This window comes from Nuphar pumila, chromosome 8 (genome assembly GCF_984573655.1).
Source record: "Nuphar pumila chromosome 8, dmNupPumi1.hap1.1, whole genome shotgun sequence".
Taxonomy (NCBI): domain Eukaryota; kingdom Viridiplantae; phylum Streptophyta; class Magnoliopsida; order Nymphaeales; family Nymphaeaceae; genus Nuphar; species Nuphar pumila.
The window spans coordinates 115179826-115199212 of NC_143256.1; the positions used below are offsets into that span (position 1 = coordinate 115179826).

Below are 19387 nucleotides of genomic sequence, written 5' to 3' on the forward strand. Positions count from 1 at the left end.
TGAGTCTTAATCAAAACTCAGATCGGGTATAAAATTTCACAAACTATACCTGGGTCCATGTATTAATCTGACCTTCGAGTCCGGGTCTTATTATTTATTACCATACCCAGACCTTAAAGGGTTTGGTTCGGGTCGGGTCCGGGTAAATCTGACCCGTTGACACCCTACATAACGAGCACACGCTATAAAAGGCGCGCTCAGAGTTTCCTGAAGTATCGCGTTTAGCTTTAGAGTCACAGAAACAAGAACTAGGCATTCTCCGGAGTTCTTCTTTTAGGTTTTTTTTTTCTTGTTCTCCTCCTTTCTCATTTCTTTCTCTCCTCTGGTTTTCTAGGCCTTCTTCGTTTTCCCTTTTTTCACTCTCTCTCTCATATTAGAGATTTGGAGACGTTCTTCATCATCGGAGGAGGAATTTAAAGGTACGTTCATTGCAATTAGTAGCTAGGATTTCGAAGTTCTCGATCTGGAAATTCTGGAGGAATCTAGATGGATTCTTGAGGTGTATAGTGATAATATCACGATCTTGGCGTTTGTCTTCATAAAAAGTTGTTTCGTTTGTGGAATGAGTGTGTGATCCAGGTACTTCTCTTCTAGCAACGAGGGATTTTCAGATCTACTATTTTTGGGGATAAAATCAGGGGAAGACTTCAGTCTTTGCATTTCTTAGTTTCTTTTTTAGAATCACGACTCCGTCTCCCAAGTTTTTTCTTTTTTTGAATTTTAAGAACGTAAATTTTGAAAGTGAAGATCTCGATTTTAGTTGTTGAAAATAAAGAGAATGGTTCATTTTTGGGGGTTATAAGAGAATTTTTGCGGTGTAATTGTCCCTTGATTTTGAAAGAGAACGTTGCCCTTGATTTTGAGCTTTTTGGGAGTAGTAATTTCGAATTCTGGTTTGTATTGTACGTTCATTCATAATTTTGTCCGAATCTTCGAGAGTTTACCGCCTTAGTGAGTTGCCTCTCCTTGGAAAATCTTAGCCCTACCGCCTTAGGTGAACAAAATTCATGACTGTAGCATATGTCTTTTTTATAATATAATATCCTTTCGTTAGCAAAGGAAATGGGCATTTTCTTCAGAAAATTTGCATAAAGGTAATTATTCTCACCTTTTTCTTTTAATGATCTTTTTTACCTAAATTAGCTTTTACATCTTTCATTTCTCACTCGCACTTCCTAAAAGCAGTTTTCCTGCTTTTTAATGATCTTTTCTTAGCCTTTTCTATTTTCAATGGTTTTTCATTCATTGAATCCTTTTTTATGGTCTGGAGTGTGGTTGGGAGAGTCGGTTTTACGGGCTGGAGAGTTGGCGTGGTCACGATCAGAGTTATCAGAAGCTTTTATTAGATAGGTGAGAAACCCACTCTATGAAAACATGCTTCAGCAGCGCAATATTTCTCATTTTTCAAGCTTGATGAGAATCTCTATTCTTTCATGCTGCTCCGGTACTTTCTTCTCTCACTCTATTTTTATGTTTTTTATGTGTTTTCTCTTTCTTCTCACTCACCTTTACGTGCTTTTTTCAAATTCAGTCAGAAGATTTTGTTAAAAAATTAATTTTTATATTAAAAAGTTATAACATTATTTTAGTTTTAATTTATTTTCTATTTTGATTCTCATTCAATTCTTATATTATTTATTTGTTTTATTCATAGTTTCTGGCTTTCTAAACATTTAAAAAAGGCATCGTTTGTTTCATTTAGCTTTCTATATCGTTTGCGTTTCTGCTTCCTAGCCTGTCAATCTTGGTCATAACACTTCCCCTAGGATACCTCCACTCTAAGACTCGCCTGAAGTTGTCGAGCCAATTCAGCAGAGGAAACCCGAGTCTTTGAAAATGGAAACCGCTCGCTCGCCGAGCGTTTTCGCCATTTTGACTGTGACGGGGCGCTTGAGCTTAACATGAGAAAGACGACAACGGTCAATGGTAACATAAAAAAAAGAATTCTAATATATATATAATAAAAAGCAAACATAAAAGAGTGGAAGGGTGAAAAAGAAGGGTTAAATTAAAACAGTAAAAAGGTAGAGATCAGAGTCACCGTATCAGAAAACCCTGATTAGGAGTTGTCAGTTATTCAGACTCGCAGGGTGATGTGCACGAGATGGGGCTGAATTTGAAAGACCCGTGATCGGTCAAGGACCGTTTCAATTGGAGACCCCGTTTTGGCTTGATATCTCAACCAGTCCGTCCATGTTTTCTCAAAAGACATTTCAGGACTCACATGAAGATGTTGATATAGACTCTTAGAAGTTAGTTTCATGCTCGAGATGCATATGACATGTTTTAGGTTCTGTTTGGAAACTACAAGTTGGGATAGGAGTTTATGCATTTGGCAAAAACTTGGTCAAACTACCTTGTGGTGGTCGTTTGAAAGCTGGCAGCTGGGATGAGTCTTTAAGGATTTGGGATGGGAAGTGAGGTCCTCTCACCTTTCTATTTACACTAAGGACCTGATTGGAATCTCAGTGCTGGAATGGTTATTTATGCATTTGATGTTACGGAGGCAAAATCTTGGTCAAACGCACGTGGTGAATCTGGGTGTTAGGATGGGAGTTTATGCTTTTGTGATGGAAAGTGAGTCCCTTTTTCCTTTGTATTTACACTAAATAATGGATTTGGCAGCTGCCACCTCTTAAAGGTGGTAGCTGACAAAGCAGCTGCCACTTCCTCAAATGCATGAACTCCATCAACGCCCATCCCATCTACCGATCCCAAACACGCTCTAAAGAATGGAATCTATAGCTGTCAAATCAAGGATTTGTCTGTTCTGACTTTCTCAAGGGCATGTTTGGAATCTCGGCATTGGGATGGGCGTTTATGCATTTGGTGGTCCTGAGATAAAATATTGGTCAAATTAAGTTGGTGGTCCTGTTTGGAATCTCGGCGCTGGAATGGGCATTTGTGCATCTGGGATGGGAAGTGAAGCCCTTTCTCCTTTGTATTTACACTAAATCTTGGATTTGGCAGCTATCACCTCCTAGATGTCCTTGATGTTGTGGTAGCTGCCAAATCCAAGATTTAGCAACTGCCACTTCTTCAAATGCATAAACTCACGCCCATCCCAGCTACATATTCCAAACAGCCCAACTACTGGTTTACAAACAAGGGCTTAAAAACTTTTGGAATAGTGTGTGTTTTGCTCATGGTATCATAAATAGATGATATTTAGTAATTTACAAAAAAAACTATTATGTAAATTATTAAAATGCTCAGTTTTGTGTGATGGGCCGTTCTGTATCGGCCCGAAATAATAATAAAATTTTATGTGTCAATCATAACATGACACGTGTTAAAACCATTAAAATATTATTGAAAAATTATTTTTTGGTATTTTTTACATTTATTAAAAAATAGCCTATTCAGGCTTGTATCATATCGATTTTCTGCCCATACGAACCGATATTGATAACATTGCTTATCACTCATAACAATTATGACAATAGACCTTACAAATTGCAGGCCATTTGTGTGTAGGGGGTGGAGGGTCGCCTATATATTTCTTTTTTCATAGCAGAGCTTTGTAGTGTATTAGACATTAGGTTTTATTTTATATTTGTAAACTTTTTGTTTATTGTCCTTTTATTTTTCTTAATCTTTTTCTGTCATTTTATATTTTTAAAGTTGTTGGGTGATGTTGATTTCTATTTATTCCGTTCTTACGACCTTTAAATGTAGTTGGTGGAAGGTGCAATGTATTTGCGCATTGTTAGTGTGTTCCTTGTGACTACTATCACGTTATACCTGCGTTTTCCCTCATCTTTTTCTCCATTAGATACTGAATTCTGATTTATGATTTTGATTTCTAGTTCTTTTTTTTTTTCCTGCAGCGCGTTTGGTGTAGAAAGGAAAAGAAGAGAAAAAAGGGAGAAAAAATGACGGTCACTTCAAAGATCAACATCGACGATGGGAATCTGGTGGTTCACGGGAAGACCATATTGAGGGGAGTCCCAGAGAACATCGTGCTGACACCTGGCACAGGTATTGGGCTCGTGGAGGGCGCTTTCGTCGGAGCCACAGCTGCCGAGAGCAAGAGCCTTCACGTCTTCCCCATGGGCGTACTTGAGTAAGTGTCAACTAGGCCTAAAATTTTGGGGTAAGCTTACGGAGTTTTAAGCTACCAAAAATATATTGTTTACCATGAGCTCTTCCCATGGTTTTAACTCCTCTACTCATTCTTTTGGTCTTCTTAGTCCCAACCTATTTATACGTGACCCTAGTCCCTATGCATATTTGAACCTTATGAGGTGTAATCGGGGGTGTCAACGAATCTAAACCTGGATTTGACTTTGAGGTGTTGGTATTGGATCTGAATCTGGGTTTAATTGCATCGAATAGAAGAAAAACTATACCCAGTTTTATAAGGATTACATAAACCAAACCTGGTCCAAACCTAATACAATAATATTTTGTTTGACTTTTTTTGCATTGAAAAATGATGTATCCTAATTGAAACTCGGGTCGGATCCTAGTCTGGTATAGAATTTCACAAACCATACCCAGCTCTATGTACTAATCGAAGCCTTCAGGTCTGATCTAGATTCTAATGGGGTTTCCTTCTTTAGATATTGGTTTGCATCCACGAAGGGCTTCCAAGCCCAAACCCATTCAGGATCCACTTCCAAATGTTTATTACATTTTCCGTGTGTTTGTTGACATTGTCAGATTTCTAGGACGTGCTTGATTGAGCTAGTGTGTCAATGGGTCAGATCTGGTTTGGACTCAGGTGAGTTCGAACCCAAATTTGTTTTGAGGTGCATATACCGGGTCTGAACCCCAATCCTATCAAGTTTGCTATAAGAAAAACCATACTCAGACCCTATAAAGATTTCATGAACCAGATCCGGTCCATACTCAGTAAAATAATATTTTTGTATCTATTAATATTGAAAAATCACCGGTTTTAATCTGATCTCAGGTCGGACTCGGGTCTGGTATAAAATTTTACAAACCATACCTGGATCCACATATTAATTGAGCTTTTTTGGTCCGAGCCAGTTTCGAATCAGACCTTTTTTTTATCACCGACCCTATAGGGTTTGGTACGGGTCGGGTCCGGGTCAAACCCGACCTATTGACACTCTTAGCAGTGTTGAGACTATCCCGCTTGTTCCTCTAAAAGAAAAGACTGTCTAGCTTGAACAAGCAATCAAACATAACCTTAGATCACATGCTATTCTATCTCGATCACCCCTGTCCCCCTGAACAGCCACCGAAGGTATTCTGAATGAGGTTAGTCTGAGTCTGGAGTCAAGTGGTTTTATCTGTAAACCAACGTAGTCAGCCACCCTTTATTCGCTGCATGGGGAAACACCGGTGCATCGTGGTTGTGGTACGAGTCGTGAATCTGTGAGAAAGATAACAAAGTATTTCATGGGTTTCTGCTCCAAGCAGGGGGCTGAGGTTCGTGTGCTGCTTCCGTTTCAAGCTATGGTGGATGACGCAGAGGATTGGATTGTGCGGGAGGGACGTCCCACTGGAGACCCAATTCATGCTGGTGGAGAGCAAGGACGGGTCGCCCCTCGCCGAAGAGATGGAGGCCAGCACCGAGGAGCGGACGATCTACACCGTCTTCCTCCCTCTTCTGGAAGGTCCCTTCAGGGCTGTGCTCCAAGGCAACGACAAGAACGAGATTGAAATCTGCCTCGAGAGCGGTAAGCTTTTCCTTCACTCCCACCCATTTTTATCGCTTAAACTCGGCAGATTCAGTTTCTTGGTAGCGTTTTTCTGCGAGCTATCGTTCTCTGTTTGTTCTGCGGTGATCGATTTTCGCACTTCAGAGGGACTCGGTTGGGACGTGAACATGTCTTGGGGGTGTCCTGAGAGTTGCAGTCCTTTCTCAAGTTGTGGGGTTTTATTGTGTGCTAAACAGGATCATATTGACTGTGATTGTAGTCTCCAATTGGTCTGCCCTATGTCGCCCTACAACCCAAAATGCATGTTGGTAGATTTGAATATGATAGGGGAATGAAGTGCTTACAGAGATAGTCACTTGCTGGTATGGCTATATATGCTGGTTGATTTTGAAGGGAGATTTTATCAGACCACTGTGTCCTTTTTATGTAGAAGTAATGATGGGGAAGAAAAAAAAACGAAGGAATGCAAGATTTAAATGGTTTTTGGTTAATTGGGCAGGGGACAATGCTGTGGAGACTACACAAGGGCTTTACATGGTTTACATGCACGCGGGCACCAACCCATTTGAAGTCATCAACCAGGCCGTGAAGTAAGATTTTACGTTTATTTTGCACTTTTAACTCTGTTATTATGAAAAAAAAACTCTGTTTTTCTTGTTCGCTTCTGCTGCTTGATTAGAGAACTCCACAATCCCTCTGTTTATGCTTCACGGCCACTATTTCTGGAGAATCAACATAGTAAAACGCGGGGGTAGATTTTGTCGGTTTGTAACAGAAGTTGCCATTAAACTCTCATGCTTTACTTTTATGTTTCGGTCTTACCTCCCAAGCGTTATTAATTAATTGCAGCATTCATATTTCTGGGTTTAACTATTTGAAATAGTTTTGGCATATAAAGCATATGGGGACCCAAATGAGTGAGAACATGAATGAAACATCGCTGCACCATCTCTCTGTGCTTTGCATGTAACGTCACCTTATGAGAAGGTTGCTCTCTAATCATTGGAAATAGATTGCTTTGATTCTGTCTATTAGAAATGATATGCAAATAAACGTCCTTTTGTTTGACATATCATCCATCTTTGATCTGGGGACCTCCTTATGGTCAAACCATTATATGATGTTCTATTATATAGTGTTTGTTGTTGTTAAGAATAACCATATGGATGGATGCATGACCATGATTATGACGGCAGGGCTGTTGAAAAACGCATGCAGACTTTTCTTCATCGTGAGAAGAAAAAGGTATTGCTTCACTCTGAGTTCTTATAGTGGATACCTTCCTCATGTCATTTTTACTGTGGATGTTTGTGTAGCGAAAACATTGTGGTGTCGTATGGACTCCCATGGTTTTTTCCCTTTATTTGCAAAATGGCATCCATGTATAAGTTAGCCTTTAAAAGTAGGCTAAAGAAACCCTCTAAGTATGAAATACATTATCCTTGTCGAATTGACCTAGAGGGTTTATATAATCAATTCTATATAGACCTTTTTGTAAAAAGAATGTAATTTTGTCAATGTGTTTTGTTTTTTATTGATTGAGAAATTTTCTCTTTTTGCAACAAAAAGAATTAATCCTTATATGAATGCTCTTTCCATTCCTTTCCTTTTATTAATTAAGTTTTTTCTTTGATTTTTCCTTTGAAGGTTTAGATTTGCATTTTAGACTTTGTTTCTATTGGAGGTTTTGTTGTTCTAATTGATGCAGAAAATGCCTGAGGGTTACTGGGAGCTTCATGTATCATCCTCAGATGATAGCACATGATCCTGTTAAGAGTGTTATTTTGTATGCTCTTTTCAGGAATAGGAGCTCATAGTAATCCTCTGCCACATTTACCCTTTCAAAGCAATAAGGTTGATGGAGAATTCTCCATCAGCCAGATACACCCTTAAGGGAAAAAACTCTCTAAAACAGTAAATAGTACATGAACAACATAATAATCTGTAAGATGCCAAGCAAGGAGAAAAGGTTTAAGTTTGTGGATTAAGATCTGGGGAAGTAGAGTTCCATTTCTTTCTGTTTGTCCATGTATGTAAAGAAATATCATATCTTAAAATCTGCAAGCATTGCTTAGAATTTCTTTCATTTAATTGGAGTAATATTTATGCAGTTTCCTTTCATGGAAAATCTGGGGAGTAACCTCCTTTTTCTTTCATATATGTGAAGGAAAGCTTTTCCCTCAGAACCCAGCTTCATAGTCCTTTTTTTAGTCTTCTTGAATTTGATTTAATTGATAAAACAATAAGATTGCTTTCTGTAATAAAAACAAGAGGAATACAAAAAAGAGCCACCAAGGGCATACAATAGACAATAAGAGAGCGCTCAAACATAAGTCCACAAAGGGACAATACACAAGTCAAACAATGGCTAATACAAAAGATTACAATAGCCACTAATGGGCATACAAAAAATGCAACACACTTTAAAAAATACGATCTTTATCATGAGAAAATGCTTAGAAAAGCATTAACATACAAGAGGGGGAAGCACCCATTTATATACACACTTAGAGGTAGTCTCAAATAGAGCTGTTGGAACAGTCCAACAGCTACAAATAGAGCTGTTGGACTGTTCCAACAGCTCTATTGACTAGTCAACTCTATGTTGACTAGTCCAAAAAGAACCTAACTAAAAAGAAAAAGAAGAAATAAAAAAGGAAAAAATAGTTACAAATAGTTACGACATATTTACATATATAATATATATGTATACACATACGCTATGTCACACGTACTCGGCTCCAAGGTCGATGCACCCGCGTAGACACGCACCGACACGGGTGCGGCTCAGACTCGGTCAACCCGACCCTGGGTGCGGTCAACGCACCTAGGGGCATTTTGGTCCATTTTTTGGAATTAAAAAAAAATAATTCTGGGCTACAGAATTAAAAAAAAATCTTGGGGGGGGGGGGGGCTGCCCCCCTATAACCCCCAGCCAGGGGCGCCCCCCCTGGACCCCCGCCCATTGACCGCGCAGTGGGACCCGTGCCGGGGGGAAACCCCCCCTCCTGTAAGGGAAAAAAACCCTGAATCAGGCTTCACAACTCATCACCTGTCCCCTAATGGGCACAACTTTGACCGAGTCTTATATATATATATATATAGCCGAGTCCCCGTGTCCAAAATTTTTGAAATTGCGCCGCACCCGCACCCATGTGACATAGCACATATGTATATACGTATACAAATATGTATACATACTTAAGTATATATACATATAGATACATGTATATGTACATTATATATACATTTTAATAATATATATGTACAATGATCAACAAAGAAACAAAGAATATTTCAAAAGGATTTCAAAGGAACAACAAGGATCCAATTTTTTAATAAATTTCCTTTTAAAAAACCATAAACAAATGCTTTCTCATACAAAATGCATGAGATATGCATAAAAAACAAGAAAAAACAAAGATTTTAAAATACTTACCGGATTAAGATTTCCTTATTCAGCAAATCCTGAATCCATCACAAGAAGCCAAATACCAAGATGGATAACCTGGCTCTTATACCATGTAATGAAAACAAGAGGAATACAAAAAAAAAGTCACCAAGGGCATACAATAGACAACAAGAGAGTGCTCAAACATAAGTCCACAAAGGGACAATACACAAGTCAAACAATGGGTAATACAAAAGATTACAATAGCCACTAATGGACATACAAAAGAACACAACACACTTTAAAAAATATGATCTTTATTATGAGAGAATGCTTAGAAAAGCATTAACATACATGAGGGGGAAGCACCCTTTTATATACACACTTAGAGGTAGTCTCAAATAGAGTTGTTGGACAAGTGTTGGAACAGTCCAACAACTATAAATTGAGCTGTTGGACTGTTCCTAAAGCTCTTTTGACTAGTCAACTCTATGTTGACTAGTCCAAAAAGAACCTAACTAAAAAGAAAAAGAAAGCGAAAAAATAGTTACAAATAGTTACAACATATTTACATATATAATATATATGTACACACATACATATATACATATACAAATATGTATGCATACTCAAGTATGTATACATATAGATACAAGTATATGTATATTGTATATATACATATCATATGTATATACATTTTAACAATATATTTGTACAATGATCAACATATATATATATATAACTTAACACTTTCTAATGAAGGTTTCCCAGTACAATCCCTTCAATCAAAAGTTTTCCTTTTTTAATAAATCAATCTTATGACTCATTAATTTGACCAAGTTGTACGGGATAAATAGGCCATGGAGCACATAGTAGGGGTGGCCATCCGGCCGACCAAATTAGGGCTGACAGGCCCGACCCATATCATGGCCTAGCCTGACTCAGTTGTACTTGGGCTTAGGTCGGGCTTGGGTTGGGCCCTTTAGACAAAAGTTGTTAGTCGAAGAAGTGGGAGCGGGAAGCGATTCGGGAAGCAGGAGTGGGAAGCGAGGTACTTCTAAAATTTTAGGAAGCGAGGTACGTCTTAGAAACGAACCAAGAATCATCTCGAAAGTGAAAAGAGAAGCGAATCAGAAGCAACGTAGAAATCAAACCAGAATTTGAAGGGGAAACAAAGAGGGAAGCGACTTAGGATTCGAGTGGGAAGCAAAAGAGAAACAAATAAGAATAAAAAGGAAAGCGAAAATGTAATTGTATATTTCTTAATTTACCAAAATATAAGATTTATGTTATCATTGACAAAATAAAATATGAGTATATAACATTAAAGTTGATCTATTAATCTCAAAACTGAATCATATATGCAAGTACAACCATTTAACAAATGCATCCTATTGCAAGCATTTAATAAATAATACTTCGAGAAAAAATCATAATTCATATTCTTGTTGCAACCATTTAACAAATGCATCTTGATGCAAGTATTTAATAAATAATACATCAAGAAAACTAATAAATTTGATTTAGAAGTGTGCCTTATTCAAGAAATGAATTAAATGACTTGAGTTGTGATCTCTGCAAGATAGAAAAATCAATAAACTAAAAGATTACATAGAGATATGGTTAAATTTTTAAATGCACAAAAAAATTTATGTATTTAAGCACTAAAAACATAATTTAATTTCAAGCATTTCAAAGTTTAAAGTATAAACTTTAAACTTTAAAATTAACATAATTCACTAATTCACTTCAATATTAAAACATCAAATTTTAAACTTCAAAGCAACAAAATATTACAAGTCCATGACAAGAAAGTCACCACCAAATGACCAAAGCAACATAAGAGTTTCCATATATGCATCGATTAATCGATGAATCGATTCCCAGTTTACATTATATTCATGGAATGTTAGTGACATAAACAAATAATTACACATCCAAAAAGTGAAATGTTTTTTCATTCTTTTAGGCTTCAAATGACTCTCTTAGGTTTTCATTGTTTGATTGTTTAGAGGCTATTGTGCCAAATGATTCAAATCCATTAGCTGTGTTTTGTGATGGTCATGGGGACAGGGACCTGGTTCGTAAAATGGTGGACCTCATCTGGTCCTTTTCATTACCTTGTCTATGTTTGGGTCACATTTTCTTTATGGGAAGTGGGGAACCTGTTGATGACATACTCAGTTGTGTTGTTGGTGTACTTGCCATGATAAACAGAGACTTACGAGATCAACAGACTAACATAGAGAGCAAGAGAGAGGGAGAGTCAGAGAGAGAGAGAGAGAGAGAGAGAGAGTCAGAGACAGAGAGAGGCGAAGAGAGCGAGAGTCAGAGAGAAAAGAGACCGAGCAAGCGAGAGGAAGAGGGAGAATCAAAGAGAGTTAGCGAGAGTTAGAGCGAGAGAGAGGGCATAGTACCTGAGGACACCCATCGCCGAGGACGGTGGAGATCACCATAAGCTGTCACATGGACACTCTATTTTGCCCTTTGTACTCGTGTAGACACCTGTGTCCCCGTGTCGACACCTAAACATGCCATTTTACCCTTCATACATACAAGATTGTATTCAATTTATAATTTATAATTATATTTTCAGTATATAATATATAATTTAGATATAACATATATATTTAGATTATATTTTTATTTTGAATTTATTTTGTATTTATGTGATATATATATATAGCCGTGTCCTCGTACCCACATTTTTTGGAATTGACATGTCATACCCTGCATACCCGTACCCCCACCTGCAGAGAGAGAGAGAGAGAGAGAGAGAGAGAGTTATGAATGAAACAACACAAACCCTACTTGATTTGGGGGGTTTTCACAAAATTTTGAAAATGACCATTTTTCCCTTTTAAAAAAACACGTTTTCTTTTATTTTTTTGATAATTTTTTTTATGAAGGGCAAAACTGTCCAATCTCAAAAATATCAGGAAGCTCGCGTCCCATAAATGGGAAGCTTGCTTCCCAATATTGGGGAAGAGAGCTTCCCATTTTAAAGTTGTGCTTCCCTGAGCGTTTCAGAAGCTCTACGTTTCGCTCTTCCAAAACTCGTTTTGGGAAAGTACACTTCCCCGATGCTAGTAGTATTTCCGGTAACCCTACTTTAGACCCAACCCAATTAACGGGCCGGGCCTGGCCTGTCAGGCCCTATATAAATTACACAAGGGCCTGGCCTGATTTAGCCCTGATTATCTAATCGGGCTGGCCTGGGACTTGGATCGGGCCTGGGCTACATTTTGCTGCCCAAGCCCAACCAGCTAGGGTCCAGGTATCCAACAGGCCACCCCTTGTACATAGTAATGCAGCAGATCTTTTCTTAAACCATGTAGAAGGAAATGGAGGGATGCCATACATATTCTCCTTAAGGAAGCTGCACAATACATGAACTATTCTGAAGGACCTAACATGAAATCATGATGTCTTATAGATTTATAATTGCTAGGAATGAAGGTTTTTATTTATCGTTATGAATAATAAAGGCCATATATTCATCTAGTAAAATTGCATTTATCATGAATAAAGAAAAATAGCACATTTTCTTTGTTTTCCATTGTAATCTTTCTGTAAACCAGAAAAATAACTAAGCTTAATGTGTTTTTTCTCAGCTGCCATCTTTTCTTGACTGGTTTGGCTGGTGCACATGGGATGCTTTCTACACTGATGTCACAGCAGAGGGGGTAGAAGAGGGCATTAAGAGGTACCATGCTTGTTTTGAGTGTTTTACACATCTTTTATGTGAATGGTCAATTCACTGGCCTTGATAAGAAACCTTCAACAACATCATACTGGTAGTTGCCTCAGGCACTTTTAGAATGTTTCCTTCTGTGTTTGATGAAGTCAGAAAATGTCTCATTCTGCATTAGCTACTAGTTGGAGCAGGAAATTTTAACTCTTTTTTTTTTCTGATGAACAATTTTAACTTTCAAAATATTGCAGCTTGGCTGAAGGTGGTGCTCCTCCACGTTTTCTGATTATTGATGATGGCTGGCAACAGATTGGCAATGAAGTAAAGGATAACACTAGCATTATTCAAGAAGGAGCTCAGTAAGAATTCTTTGTTGCATCTTTTTTTTTTTGCCCTTGAATTCTTTGCTGCATCCTTTTCTTCCCTGTTCTTGTTTCATGCGGAAGTTGTGAAAGAATGAGACTAAAAAGTACAAATTTATTCACTTTGATGGATTACATTTTTAAAGGTGGTGAAAATGAAAATATTACTGGTACCGTCACCTGTCTACCCATGATTCATTCAATATGCTTCTGACATTGATACGACTGCCACACCTGATAAAACTTCTTAGTCCTTCAATTCAAGTTAGATTGGTTACATTGAAATGAAGATTTATAACAGTCAGAATTTTTTGCATTTGGTCTTTCTGGTTAGAAAATACACACAAAAGTTTTAGCCCTAGTTTGATTTGGTTTGTGGATGGCCCTTGCAGAATCTAAATTCTTTTGTTTCTCTCTTTTTTATCAGATTTGCAAGTAGATTAACAGGGATAAAGGAGAACACAAAGTTCCAGAAGAATGGAAAGGATGGTGAGGTTCCAGGCCTGATGCATGTTGTCAATGAAGCTAAACAGCATCAAAACGTAAAGTAAGTTTTTCTTTTTTTATTGGAAAAACTAGCGTATTGGTGTAAGTGTATCTTTTTCTCCTTTGGGGCCTTCAAAGTTGAATAATTGAGTGCTAGCATAAATTAAGATGATCTTTGCATCTTCAATCCCAATTTGTTTGTCCCAATGGTGGAACACCTGATCTCACCAAACATGTTCATTTTATTTTCATTCAGTAATGAATGGTGCCATACTGACAAGGGATAATTGACCTTAAAACATGGATCTACAGCAGTGTATGCTGTTTACCAAATTTGCAAAACTCATCATCTCACCCTCTGGTAGGACCTGGTCCACTTCCTTCACTTGAAGGTGGCTGTTTTCCACTTTTCAGCCAGTTGCTGATGGGAAACTAGTACAGGTCATAAATGAATGAGCTGGTCACTTATGCGCATGCTCACATCTGCATACACACACACACACACATTAAAAAGCTCTGAGATTGGGGACATCTGGGACTTGGACAGTCTCCGTATCTTATGGGCTGACAACATTTGTTCAATCCTGGAGTAGGGGAAAAAGAATTTAATCACTGAACCAAGTCTTTTACAAGTTCTTGAGATTCATGCATTGGTCAGAGATGGTCACTTAAATCTAACACACTAGTTTCTCTTTTATAAGGAAATGACTGGCGCACCATTGGTAACCTGAGTTCATGAATCCCATTCCTCTGATTGCTACAAATTATGTTGAACATCTCCATCCCATGTCCACCATTGGGAATATGTTGACTGAGATCTAATGCATGTATCCCTTTTGAATAGGTATGTGTATGTTTGGCATGCTCTAGCTGGATACTGGGGAGGAGTGAAACCAGCTGCTGCTGGCATGGAGCACTATGATACTGCACTGGCATATCCTGTACAGTCGCCAGGAGTGTTGGGCAACCAACCAGATATAGTTATGGATAGCCTTGCGGTACATGGGCTGGGTCTGGTTCATCCTAAGAAGGTTTACAACTTTTATAATGAGCTGCATAGCTATTTGGCCTCATGTGGGGTTGATGGTGTCAAAGTGGATGTGCAAAACATCATTGAGACTCTCGGTGCTGGCCATGGTGGGCGGGTCACACTTACCCGCCAGTATCACCAAGCCCTTGAAGCCTCCATCTTGCGGAACTTCCCAGACAATGGCTGCATCTCCTGCATGTGTCACAACACGGATGGCCTCTATAGGTTTGTTACTTCCTCCTTCCTATGATAGGATAGAACTCAGTATGGTAAACTCCATATCTATGAACTCTCACACGATGGAATTAGGGACCATGCTTTCTTTTCTTTTCTTTTCTTTGTGTAAACCACTTTGAGATACGTTGTTTTTCATACTGGCCTTGTCCTTGTTTTCATTTCTTTTCTTGTCTGTATAGTGCAAAACAAACAGCTGTGGTAAGAGCATCAGATGATTTCTACCCAAGGGACCCAGCTTCTCACACCATACATGTATCATCGGTGGCATACAATACCCTCTTTCTGGGTGAATTTATGCAGCCAGACTGGGACATGTTCCATGTAAGTATATACTGTACAGGCATACCATTCTGGTACATGTTTCTTCTCCCATTAAGAGCTTTGTTTATTTGTGACCCAAAACAAGATGCATAGACTGATATCCTGATAATGCTTCACTATAAATAATAGCTTTTAGTTGGGTTCTTTTATTTTATCCTTTCTACCCAATTTTTCACAAATTGCATGTAGATTGGCCTCATCTTTGCATCCTTTTTTCTTTGGTGATATATTAAAAAATACTGTATACCTAAGTGTCAAATTTCATGTGTTACGTGCAGAGCCAACACCCTGCAGCTGATTACCATGGTGCTGCTCGAGCAATTGGAGGTTGTGCAATCTATGTTAGGTGAGTGCAATCTAGTTGGCCTTAGAATTAAAGATTGAGGTTGTGTCTCGAGGAGTTGTGTTTTATTGTTACATAGTTAGGACCAGAGTTGCCAGTCGCAGAAGCGGGAAGCGAGGCACTTCCAACATTTTAGGAAGCGGGAAGCGCGGGACGACTTAGAAGCGAAACAGGAATCATCTCGGAAGTGACCTAGGAAGCGAACCGGAAGCGAGGGGGAAGCGAAAAAAGAGAAAAAAGAAAGAAAGAAAAATTAAAACACAAAAAAATGAAAAAATAAGGGGAAGCGAGGGGGAAGCACGCTTCTCCTAAATTGGGAAGTGCGCTTCCCCTAAATGGGAAGCACGCTTCCCAAATTTTTGGCGCTTCTTAGGACATTTCGGAAGCACCACGTTTCGTGCTTCCGCAACGCGCTTCGGGGAAGCACGCTTCCCCATTTACTATGGTGCTTCCAGTAACCCTGGTTAGGACTTCAATTGTCTTGGGTTGTGATTTTGGTTAGTGTGGACCTCCTCTTGTGTAAGCCAATCTTGTCTAATCAGGTTAAACTTGGGCGAAATGCATATTGCTTAAAAGTCAAACTGGCTCAAATTATTAATCTGTCCATATATGAAAGTGCAAGTTGCTGAAAATCTAACCACCAATTATTGCACAGTGACAAACCTGCCTGTCACAACTTTGACCTCTTGAAGAAGCTCGTCTTGCCTGATGGATCAGTCCTGCGTGCTCAACTTCCTGGGCGGCCGACTCGAGATTGCCTCTTTGCTGACCCAGCGAGAGATGGAACCAGGTGAAGCTCACTCCCTCTCCCTGTCTATTTTGGTGGTTGTTAGCAAGCTATCTCTGGATTATTTAATGCTGATCAACTTTTGCGACTGTACTTCCGTTTGTGGCTCATTGAGAAGATCCACACACACACACACACACACGACATGCAGCACTTCCTATTTCTTTTCCACTTTTTCTTTCTGAACATTTCATCTCTAGGAATTATCAAAACCCTTGCTTGATACAGGAGCCAGCTTGGCTGAGGATTTTTTGTTGGTGCATGGACAGACCTGCATTTCCACAGGACTGTCTTTTAAAGTCAAGCATGCATGACCAGCATACGTCTTGATGCCTTAGGGGATTGAATCATTTCCCTTTAACTAGTCTGACACATACAGTAACGATTGCTTTTATAATACCATAAGGAAATGTGGCAGTTCTGTGTTGAACTTCATTTGGTCTATGCGGGGTTGTCTTCTCATTCATGACTGCCTTTTTTATTGTTAATTGTTGGAAATCCTCATAAAATATCAATTTCTGTCAACCTATGTCTTCAACACTTTGACATCACACTAGCTCTGCCTATTACCGAAATGCTACCAGTTTCTTCTATGAAATTTGTAAATTTATGTAATTTTCTTTACTTCAAGAAACCATGAGAATATCTGTGCTCTTCCTTTGCTTGATGTGTTAACAAGGAATATGTTTTGTGTAGTCTGCTGAAAGTATGGAATGTGAACAAATGCTCTGGCATCGTGGGCGTTTTCAACTGCCAAGGTGCTGGCTGGTGCAGAGTGGCTAAGAAGACACGCATCCATGATGCAACACCCATCACCCTCACGGGAAGTGTACGTGCCCGAGATGTTGATCTTATCTCCCAAATTGCAGGCCCTGAATGGAATGGTGAAACTGTGGTCTATGCACACAGATCGGGTAAGTGCTGTTCAACTATTTTCGTGTTTCTTTTGTTCTTGAATGGCGTCAGATGTTAGGTTGCAGTGGTGTGGAATTTGAAAGAGCTTACTAATTGAATTGTTGCAATCAGCTAGTATGGTTTAATTTTTTTTTTTGAATTTCTTACTAGAGCATAAGTTAGTCCTTCCATTTAAGTTAAGACCTACACTGAAGGAGTAAAATGGAGTCTAGTTGGATGAAAGATAAATGACTATGGTCAATTTTATTGGGTCATGCAAATCATCTCGTCAGTGGGTATTGGGTTGAGTTGGCTTCGAAAAAATAATGTCATGCTTATACATGTAGATTTGGACCCAGTTTTCTGATACAACTCAGGTCAGGTTGATCTCAAGTCACCAAAGATTCCGTTGGTAACATTAACTCATTGTACTTGAGCTGTTCAAAGCTTGGAATGGGTCCAGATCTGCTTAGCTGTTTAATAGGCTTGATTCCAGGCCTCATGGCAGGAACGTTGTTAACCCTGTAATGAACTGCTTCACTGAAATGATATTGTCTGCTCCCTGCACAAAGACCCTGTCACTCAACATCCATCTGTAGTTTTGATCAAATCAGGCTTTCGCCGGTCATGCTCTATATAGTCACCTTATTGATGGCAGATTTTGCGCTCAGGTGAACTGGTCCAGATTCCAAAAGGTGCTTCACTACCTGTGACCCTCAAAAATCTGGAATATGAGATATTCCATATCTCCCCTCTTAAGGTGAGAAACCTCCCTCTCTCTCTCAAGGTAACTCTTTCATCTTTCTCTCCTAGCCATAACTTATCATGCTTAATATTGCATTGCAGGAACTTGCGCCCAACACTTCTTTTGCTGCCATTGGTTTGCTCGACATGTTCAACTCTGGAGGGGCGGTAGAGCAGCAGGAAATCAAGGTGGTCGTTGGAACCCGGCCAGAATACTTTGATGGAGAAGTCACATCCAATGTTGCAGCAACACTGGGCAATCCTCGCTCACCAGTAGCATCAGTGGTCATGAGGGTCCGAGGCTGTGGAAGGTTTGGGGCCTACTCATCGCAGAAACCACTGAAGTGCACCCTGGACTCTGTTGACACGGAGTTCAGCTACGATTCAGCCAGTGGACTGGTGACTCTCATGATTCCTGTTCCAGAGAAGGAGATGTACAGATGGACATTGGAGATCCACGTATGAGTAATGCTGCTGCTGCTTACACGAGTAGTTACTGCAGTGAGGGTGCCAGTTGGGTTCTGGCAGCTTGACTGGTTTTCCTTGCTGTTGAAGGAGTGTTCTCTCACTGAGCTTTTCTAGTGAACTTGATTGAAAGGAAGAACTTAAGCATACGGCATGGTAGGAGTTGAAGGTGATGATGGAGGGGCGATAGAGCTTTTCTAGTGAACTTGATTCACGATTATGATTGAAAAACATGTGATCAGACCTTTTCTGTATTTGCAGTTAAATATTTCTCTGCTCAGATTTTTGTGTGTATTTTCCTTGTTCAAGTGGTAAGCTTCTCTCTCTCTCTCTCGTGAGGATGTAAATTCAGACCGTTGACAGAGACCTAGAAAAGGTAGTGTTATTCAATTTTGAAGGGTATCACCATTTTCACTATGAAAAGCTAAGATTATGCCGTTGGTTGATCCTTTCCGCATATGCCAAAATCTATTATTTAATTCGAAAGCGGTTAATGATGAGGGCTGGAAATCAGGTCAGACCTGAGCTTGGTTTTTGCAAGACGGCCTGACATGAACCAGGCTTCAACCCGATCCGACCAAACGACCAAATCTGGAGTCAGACTGGGCAGCCTGTGGACTTCTTTTACACGCGCTGGAGAAAGAGGGGAACCGAACCCCTCTTTTTCCCCCTCTTCTCACCCACGATCTCTCCCTCTCACTCGCTTACCCCATTTCTTCTCTTACTCCCTCTCTCACGACATCTCCCTCTCTCTCGTAAACCCATAAAAACCCCATCACCGTTCTCTTCCTCCTTACTCTCCCCTACATGACCCTGAGCAAGTCGCCATCGAAGGTGCTGTTGTGCTCGAGTTATCACGTCTAACAGAGGTAGGGTTCCTATGCTGTGTTGTGTTCAACGTTCCAGGGCTGTCTTGGTATGTATCGCCGATACATACCAACAACCAAAATATTGGCCGATGTGTTTTTGGTCAATTTGAAACCCAGTAGATTAATAC

At 39.4% G+C, this 19387-nt stretch overlaps 1 protein-coding gene across 3 annotated transcripts; it reads left to right on the forward strand.

Annotated features, from left to right (window-relative positions):
* The first annotated feature begins 212 nt into the window (after nt 1-212).
* On the forward strand, nt 213-18669 carry SIP2 (seed imbibition 2). Of its 3 annotated transcripts, XM_090015781.1 has the most exons (15): nt 213-419; nt 3831-4066; nt 5395-5654; nt 6136-6226; nt 6833-6881; nt 12642-12733; nt 12973-13080; nt 13511-13630; nt 14414-14824; nt 15016-15157; nt 15436-15503; nt 16156-16290; nt 16984-17201; nt 17853-17941; nt 18028-18669. In XM_090015781.1, exons 2-15 carry the CDS (start codon nt 3876-3878, stop codon nt 18388-18390), a joined length of 2337 nt encoding a protein of 778 aa, XP_089871907.1. In that variant the 5' UTR covers nt 213-419; nt 3831-3875; the 3' UTR covers nt 18391-18669. The 3 variants fall into 3 exon arrangements, with proteins under 3 accessions (XP_089871907.1, XP_089871909.1, XP_089871908.1); XM_090015783.1 differs by lacking the exon at nt 18028-18669 and having other exon boundaries at nt 215-419; nt 17840-17878; XM_090015782.1 differs by lacking the exon at nt 213-419 and having other exon boundaries at nt 4027-4066; nt 5429-5654.
* Nucleotides 18670-19387: the final 718 nt, after the last annotated feature.